We start from the raw sequence: 8,351 nt of genomic DNA, 5'->3' as shown, positions 1-8,351 counted from the left end.
ATACAAAAATCATCCGGGCTTAAACCTTACCCCCTTCCAACACCCATATCGCCGGCGTTCTGCCACCATTTTTCTGTCCCCCCCCGGGTTTCCCCCCCCCCCCCCCGTTCTTTCAGTCTTCGAGCAACACCCTACTTGAGCTCGCCTGTATCGCCTTCTCCAGCTCTCATTTCTAGAAACGAAGGAGGGTTCAAAGCCTCTCAAAGTATCGTGTCTCGCTCATTTCCTTTCCTGTTGCTCTATCTGTTTTTTTTTCTCTTTCCTCCACTGTTCTGTTCTGTTTCCAAATCACCCCCCTTTTTCCTCTTCTCCATCCGTTCCTGTTTCTCCGTCATTTTTTTGTATCTGTAAGAGAAGTTTTATTCTTTTTTTGATTCTTAATAGTTACCTTTCCCCCAAACATACTTCTTCGGTTCTTCTTTAGTGATTTTGTTTTTTTCGCGGGAAAACATCCCGTCGAACGTTTGAAACCTTGCATGCCAAAAAGTCAGACTCGGGAAGCCTCTTGTTCTTTTTCCCGGTTCTTGAGAGAGAGAGAGGGAGATGCGTGCGCCCCAAAAGGCCGTGCTCGTTCTACACTCGGTCACCTTCGACTCTCTTTTCCCTCACGTCCTTGTCAAACCCTATCTCTCTCTCCCAAATGTACCCACCCGCTGGGTAACTAGCTCGGGGTTCAGAGCACTTGTCTTTATCGTACGAAACAAAACAGTTTGGATTTTCCTTTTGATCAGACAATTGAGAGAAGAAGAAGAAGAAGAAGAGTCACGTACACGTGGGAGTGGCGTTTGCTCGAAGTACTGCGATCCTCAGCGTTTAGAATTTTCCCAACCTCTCTTTTGCGTTCGAGCGAGAGTATCTCTCTCGAAAGGAGCGAGAGAAAAAGTAAAAAAGAGTTCACCGCTGCCAGTTTTGCAAAGTCGTACCTTCAAGCCGCCAAGCCTAGTAATCGACACCGCTACACCAGAGACAAGAGATGAAAAGGAAAGGAAAAAGGGGAGGGAGGGGGAAAGGAAACAAAGAAGAAAAGAAAAAAGGGGGGAGGAAAAGCTTTTCCGTCAAAAGGGATTGGAAGCACACATGCATGGAACGATATATACTATACCGAGTTACCCCAGTTTTGGCTTAGGTTTCCTCCTTTAATCTTTGTTCTCCTTGATTTCCTTCTAAACCGGCGAGAACGAGAACGAAGCACTTAAGCCGTCGCCTCACCAGTTTGACGCTTGGCGAACTCGTCGAGGACGTCAAGGGCCTCCTTGATCTTGGCCTCGAGAGCATCGTCGTTCTCGAGGAGGTACAAGAGTTCGGACGAGTCCATCTCGAGGAGCATACCCGTGATCTTGCCCGCGAGGTCAGGTTGAGTTTCGTGGATCTTGGGGTACAGCGCTTCTCCGAGCATCTGCTTCTGTTCTTGAGGAGCAGCGTTGGCGAGCATCGCGGCGGTGAGTCCCGAAGAGGGCTTGGCCTCCTCAGCACGAGCCTTGTAACCTTGAGGACGAGCTTGTTGTCCAGCCTGTCCAGCGGGGCGAGGGACACCGTTGGGGGGCACAGCAGCGCCACGCTGGGGGGCGGCAGCACCGTTAGGCTGACCTCCGGTACGTTGCTGAACGCCGGCGGGGAGAGGGGCCTGTCCGGGTTGTTGTTGTCCGGGACGACCAGCGGCGGGAGGAGCGCCGGCAGCCGGTCCACGGTTGCCTCCAGGAGGGGGAGGGGGGTACTGGCCAAAGTTCTGGGGAGGAACTTGACCGTAGGGTCCCATAGGGGGCATACCGGGCATGTTCGGGGGAGCGTAGTAGCGGGGGACGGGGCGGCCTCCAGGTCCGGGTTGAGGGTAGCCCATCGGTCCACGAGCTCCGGGTTGAGGGTAAGCTCCGGGCGCGCCAGGGTAGTACATCGGGGCACCGGGCATGTAAGGAGGGATACCCGGGATACCGGCAGCTTGCTGGAAAAATCAGGGAAGCAACATGCATCAGCTCGGACAATTCCAACAAGGCAGAGAGAGCGAGGAAGAAAAGCAGCACGCACGAGTTGCTGAGATCGGATCTGGTTGCGCTGAGCGACCTGAGCCTCGAGTTGCTGCTTGCGAACATCCTTGCGCTGGGCGAGCGAGACGTAGAGAGGCTTGGTTCCGATCATCTTGCCGTTGAGCTCGGTGACGGCCTTGGTCGCCTCATCGGGAGCCGAGAAGCAGACGAATCCGAAGCCCTTCGAGGCACCCTTGTCGTCCGACATGATCTTGCACGAGGTGATCTGTCCGAACGGCTCGAACTCGGCCTTGAGCTTCTCCTCGTCAACATCGTCGTCGAGGTTCTTGACGTAGAGGTTGACACCCTGGTACTTGAGGGTCTGCTCGTACTTCTTTTGCTCGTACGACTTCTTGAGTTCCTCCTCACGCTCCGACTTGCGCTGGGCGCGCGCGACGTAGAGTTGCTGACCCTTGTAGTCCTTCTCGTGGAGCGCGTCGACCGCCTTGGCGGCGTCCTCGTGCTGCTCGTAGTTGACGAATCCGAAACCCTTCGACTTGCCCTCGTTGTCGGTCGTGATGACAGCCGAAGTGACCTTGCCGTAGGGCTCGAACATCTTGCGGAACTCGTCCGTGTCGACTTCGACCGGCACGTTCTTGACGTACAGGTTGGTGAAGTGAGCGCGGATCTCGTCAATCTTGGCCTGACGCTCACGCTTGGGGATGTGAATGCCGACGTAGACAACCTTGTCGTTGAGGAGCATGCCGTTGACGCCCTCGATCGCAGCACGTGCCGCCTCGGCCGTGTCGTAGTGAACGAATCCGTAACCGAGCGAGTTGCCCTGACCGTCGACGGCGACCTTGCACGAGAGGATGTTGCCGAACGCGGCAAAAGTGTCGTGCAGGGCCTTGTTGTCAATGTTCTCGTCGAGGTTCTTGATGAAGATGTTGCCGGCACCGTTCTTGCGAAGGGCGGGGTCACGCTGAGACCACATGATGCGGCACGGGCGCTGCTTGATCAACGAGTAGTTGAGCTGCTCGAGCGCGCGCTCGCCATCGGACGAGTTGAGGTAGTTGACGTAGGCGTATCCGAGCGAGCGACGGGTGACGGCGTCACGGCAGACACGGATCGAGGCGACGGGGCCGATCATCGAGAAGACTGTCAACGCGCGAGAGAGAAGACATGAGCGTCGAGTTCAAACACAAGAGTGAAACAGAGGCGGGATCGAGCGCACTCTCGTAGAGCATAGCCTCGGTGACCGAGGGGTCGAGCTCTCCGACGTAGAGCGAGGTCGAAGGCGAAGGTCCAGCGTTGTCCTTCTCCTTGGCGGCGGGAGCCGGGGTCGACTCGGGCTTGGTCTCCTCCTTGACATCGGTCGCGGCGGCGGCGGGCGCGGGAGCAGCCTCAGCGGCGGGCGCAGGCGAGGCGGGGGCCTCAGGGGCGGGAGTGGTGGTGGCAGCGGCGTCGGCAGACATGCTTGACTGTCGATCGCGCGGTTCATCGGGCAAGCGGGAGGGGCAGGAGGGGCGCGCGAGGGAAAAAGGACAAAGGTGGATGTAAGCACTCGTGATATCTCGTCTCTCCTCTCCTCTCGCGACGCGCTCGGGTCGCTCGCAAGGAACCCAAAGCGCACTGAAGATCCTGGTGACTCACAGGGTAGGGGTGGATCGGGGGAGAGGGGTTGGAGAGGAGTAGGCTGGCGGGCTTTTTGAGGTTCGACTGAACTGATCAGGCAAACGGTCTTCGCGAGCTGAGGTGGGCTGCGCGGCTGAGTGGGTTTTCTGGAGAGCGGGTTCTACGATCCAGGTGGATCGGTTGGGGCGGGCTTAGGGAGACGAGAGTTCGTGGAGAGCGGGAGAAAACCGCCGAGCAAAATCTGCGGCTTTCTGCCTCGCCTCGACCCGTTGACGCACATCTCTCGTGAGGACAGTGCAGGTGGACATGTGTGCAAGCAGCTCTTTGCCTAAACTTGCTCATCTCGAAGCGGGACCCTGCGCGAGTGCGAGGTGCGAACTGCGAGTCGACTGTGCGCAGATAACGCCGCGCCCTGTGCCCCTTCCGGCGCGAGAAGCAACTCTTGTCCGCAACTGGGACCGCGCAATTCGATGCACGCGATTCATCGGCGAACCTGAGGGAACAAGTATCGGGATTGGGAAAGTGGGTATCATGCGTGCAAGAAGTAAAAAAAAAAAAAGACTAGAGTTTTTGGAACTACTGTCAGAGTGCTGCTCGGGTGTATAACTAGGTACATGTGAGACCGGTAGGGCCGTATTGAAACGAAAAGAAAAGCGATCGAGATCGTTGCTTTCAAGCTTTGACCGATTCTTCAGGCGCAACCGCGGGAGCACCGCTAGGTTCGGTCGATTCGTCAATCTCTCCCTCCTCTGCTTCTTCCGTCACCTCTTGCGTCCGAGGCGGACTGCTCCCGTTCTTGCTCTTTTTGAGTTCTGGCTGACCTTCGGACCGCTCAGCGACCTCGTCAGCTGGCGCGTCCGCTTCGGGGGCGAGAGACCGCTTGCGCGGGTTTGGAGAGACTGGGCGTTCGACGACAGCTGGGGCGGGAGAAGCTGATACTGGACGCTCGGGACTAGGTACCGCGAGAGTAGCTTTGGGACCAGGAGCAGGAAGTGGTGTCGGCTCGGGTGCTGGTACCGATGCTGGTGCCGGTGGCGGTACTGAGGCAGGTGCCGGTGCTGGTACTGAGGCAGGTGCCGGTGCAGGTACAGAGGCAGGTGCAAGTACAGGCGCTGGCGCTGGCGCGGGTGCAGGTGCGGGCGGAGGCGGGGGAGGAGGAGGCAGAGGAGAACGTTGTACAGGCGCCGGTGCGGGAGCTGCAGGCAGGGTTTGAGGTACTGCTTGAGTGGGCGTGTTTCCAGAAGCTGCGAGTCCCATGAGTGCATCGACCCCCTCGTCGTAGTCCTCGTCAACTTCTCGTTTCGGCGCAGTGACGGGTCGGAGCGGAGGCGGTGTCTCGCGTTTCGCGGTCAACGAGGGTGAAGGGGCAGGGATCGTGGCTGGTGCCGGGACCATTGCGGGTGTTGCCACCGTTGACGCCGCGGCAGGAGGAGGAGGCGGCGGCGGTAACGGTCTTGCCGAGTTCGCCATGAGCACGGCTGCCGCTTTCGCCGCGGCCTTCTCCTCCTTCTCCTTCGCGGCTTTCGACTTGCGCCTAGGCGTGGTTTCACCTCCCTCTTCCTTCGCTTTCGATTTGCGACCCGCTCGGGGAGTCGCCTCTTTCTTCTCACCCTCCTCCTTTTTCCCCCGTCCGCCTCTGCCTCGACCGGTCGTTGCAGCTGCAGGGGGTGCGGGTTGCTGCGACTCGGCAGTGACTGGTGCCGCAGGGGCCGGAGCAGAGGAAGGTCCGGAAGTAGGGGCAGATGATCCTCCGTTTGCTGGTTTCGATCCTGAGCCAGTCGTGGTCGATCCCGAGCTTCGTCGTCTAGCCGCCTCATCGTCACGCTCTCGTTGCGAAGCAGCCGCGGAACTTGCCGAGTTTGCAGGAGGGTAGCCATAACCGAGAGGAGCTTGAGACGCCCCGTTGGGACCATCAGGATAAGGTCCACGGCCATTCGAATAACCCCCGCCGTTCGCTCGATCGTACGGATGCGAATGCTGAGGCATACCACTCGCAAGCGGATGCGGGTGACCGTGCGACGAATGAGAAGATCCCGGAGGCGATCGTGCGTGCGACGACGGCATCTGATGCGTCGGAGTGTGTTGGGTATGAGGAGGTGGCGGTCCGTTGCGGTGAGCCCGCTCCCAATCCATCTCGTAGGGACCGTGATGATCATGCGAAGCTCGCGGCGTCGGAGTTGAAGGACCCGAAGGATGATGTTGGCCGTGAGAAGAGAGGTGGGCCGGGAAAGGATAGGGACCATGTGCCGAAGATGTGTATCGATCAGACTGAGACGCCGAGTTCATTGTTTCGGGAACCGTCCGACTTCGAGGAGACGGCGGCGAGTTGGCGCGGGAGTGAGTACCGACCATCTGCGCCGGTCTGTCGTGAATGTTCTTGATCTGCGGTAGAACAGACGACGAGGAGCCCGAAGTCGGGACACCCATGCGACTGCCGGGCGGGCCTCCTGCAGCGGAACGCGACCGAGGCGATTGGTCCATCGAAGAGGCGTGCAAGGCCGGAGGTTGAGGCGCGGGATGTCCGTGCAGACTTCCTGAAGCGCGTCGAGCATCAGGACCTCCGCCGCTCATCCTGCGGTATGGATCAGTCGAGCGAGGCCTCGAGCTAGCAGTGCCAGGTGGTCCTCCTTCGAATCGAGAAGCGTGGGCCAAGTGAGGCGAACCCCCGTTTCCGTTGGCGCCGTGTGAGCCATTGATTGCTTCCGAACCGAGGACGCTCTGTGCGAGAGCTGCTGGTGCGCCTCCAGTGTTGGTCGCGAAACTCCAACTCGGCGAATTCGGGCTGATGTCTTTTGGCGGGGGCGGCGGACTCAGTTGCGCGTTGGTGGACTGGTGTTCCCGGATCTCGCGCAGACGCTGACCGACAATCTGGTTCGAGGGGTCGAGCTGGAGTGTGCGCTGGTACGCGTCGATTGCGTCCGTCATCTGGTCGTTGCAGGCCTCGTACAATGCGCCGAGATTGAACCACACTTCGGCGAGGTACGGGTGAATGCGGATCGCGCGAGAGTAAGCGTCGAGAGCATCGTGGAACTGATTGATGTTGTAGTACAGGACGCCGATCGAGCACCAGAACGCGGGATTCTTGCCGTCTCGATATACAGCCTGTTGATATGCTTCGTAGGCCTTGCCAAAGTTGCTCGTCGTCATGTATGCACGACCGAGCAGGTACCACGAGAACGGGTCATTTGGATCTGCATAGCAACGAAAACGAGTCAGCATGATCAATCAAGCCTCTAAATTTTCGGAGCCACGACTGACCGGATTCGAGCGACTTGGTCAAGATTTGTACAGAGAGTTCGGGCGCGTAGAAGGGGGCGTGGGACCGATGATACAGGCCACCAAGTTGCTGCAACACCTTGGCGTGCGCCGGGTTCTCCTGCAAAACTCGCTCATAAGATTCCTTCGCGGCGATGAACTGGAGGAGGGGACAAGGCATATGTATCAGTCTCTGCGTTTACACTGGGATATATCGTACATCTTACGTCTTGCTGCTGTTCGTAGACATGCCCGATCTGGAACCAGATGTCGATCTCGGTCAAGGGCCGAGGCGGATTGCTTAGGATGTAGCGGAAACACTGTCGCAAGTAGGAGATAACCTGGCTCAGAAGATGAAAGAGCCTCGCTGGTCTGAATCGCTGTCGTACCTCGAGACTCTGCATAGATTTGCGTTGCTGCTTGTAAATGATGCCGAGCCGGAAAAAGATCTCGTTCGATTTCTCAAAGTCTGGGAGCACAATAAGCGTGAGCGTCGCACGCCGGACTGCGACTCGATCCAGAACTCACTCGGATCCATCCGGATGACACTCGAGAATGCCTCTTCTGCATGTTCCAAGCTGCCGTAGCGATCGTAAAGAATGCCGATACCGTACCACAGTTTCGGCTCCTGTGAAGCGAAGAATCCGTGTCAACGTCGGCCTCTTTCCAATCGATCTTGACCCGCCTGGAAAGCTGGCTGCAGCGAGCGGCGATAGCGACATGAAGATTGGTACGTACGTGAGGGTTCGGCATGTAATACAGAGCTTGTTGATAGGAGGAATAAGCCTTTTTGAGGTCGTCAATCATGAGGTAGCAATGTCCTGAAAATCAAGGAAAGCATATCAGCTGCTGAAAACACATTGGAGCAAGCAAGAGAAGAGGAGCAACGGACCGAGTGCGCCCCAAACGTCTCCACTTTCCGGTGCGATCCCGACGACTCTGCCAAAGTACTCTGCCGCTTTCTTGAACTCTTCCTTCGAACGACAAATTGCGGCGATCTGCGAGAGCGCGACAATCGAGTAGGCATTGTGCCGTAGCGCACTTTCGTACGAAGCGATCGCTCGGTCGAGGTCTCCCATCGCTTCCGCGGTTTGACCTGCACGAGATAAAGCCAATAGCCGTTCGTGAGCTCTTGCAGAGAGGCGACGCGGTGGTGACTAGGAGAGGGTACAGAGAATTACTCACCAATCTGTAACCAAGTCGCTTCGGACTCTTTCGCCAGCTTGACGAGAGATTCGATCCGCGGGTGGTGTGCCACGGCATCGGCGGCATGGTTACGCTCCTGACCCATGGCGAGGATTTGCAGCACCGAGGGCCCTTGCTGCGGCGGTCCGCCCGCGAGACTGAGCGGCGGAGGCGGAGGATTCGTGTGCGGGTTGATGTATGTAGTGGCGGCGGGAGTTCCCGACATCATGGACGATAACTCCTACGAGCGATCGCGAATCACAGACACCGCGGGACCGGCCCGATCGACACGAGTGAGGGTCGGAGAACAGGCGA

At 58.1% G+C, this 8,351-nt stretch overlaps 2 protein-coding genes across 2 annotated transcripts; both read right to left on the bottom strand.

Annotated features, from left to right (window-relative positions):
- Positions 1 to 1,192: 1,192 nt before the first annotated feature.
- Positions 1,193 to 3,436, bottom strand: PAB1 (polyadenylate-binding protein; the record flags this gene model as incomplete). Its single annotated transcript, XM_076681384.1, has 3 exons — positions 1,193 to 1,939; positions 2,023 to 3,119; positions 3,196 to 3,436. The coding sequence occupies 3 exons, from the start codon at positions 3,434 to 3,436 to the stop codon at positions 1,193 to 1,195; spliced, it is 2,085 nt and encodes a 694-aa protein (XP_076531502.1).
- Positions 3,437 to 4,268: 832 nt separating this feature from the next.
- CYC8 (transcription regulator CYC8) lies at positions 4,269 to 8,262 on the bottom strand (the record flags this gene model as incomplete). Its single annotated transcript, XM_076681383.1, has 8 exons — positions 4,269 to 6,787; positions 6,855 to 7,011; positions 7,079 to 7,171; positions 7,241 to 7,320; positions 7,380 to 7,479; positions 7,590 to 7,672; positions 7,744 to 7,947; positions 8,037 to 8,262. 8 exons carry the CDS (start codon positions 8,260 to 8,262, stop codon positions 4,269 to 4,271), a joined length of 3,462 nt encoding a protein of 1,153 aa, XP_076531501.1.
- Positions 8,263 to 8,351: the final 89 nt, after the last annotated feature.

This window comes from Sporobolomyces koalae (genome assembly GCF_050403365.1).
Source record: "Sporobolomyces koalae JCM15063 DNA, S_koalae_JCM15063T_v1_ctg67, whole genome shotgun sequence".
Taxonomy (NCBI): domain Eukaryota; kingdom Fungi; phylum Basidiomycota; class Microbotryomycetes; order Sporidiobolales; family Sporidiobolaceae; genus Sporobolomyces; species Sporobolomyces koalae.
Note: the sequence above shows the minus strand (reverse complement) of the source record. Positions and strands in the feature narration are given on the sequence as shown.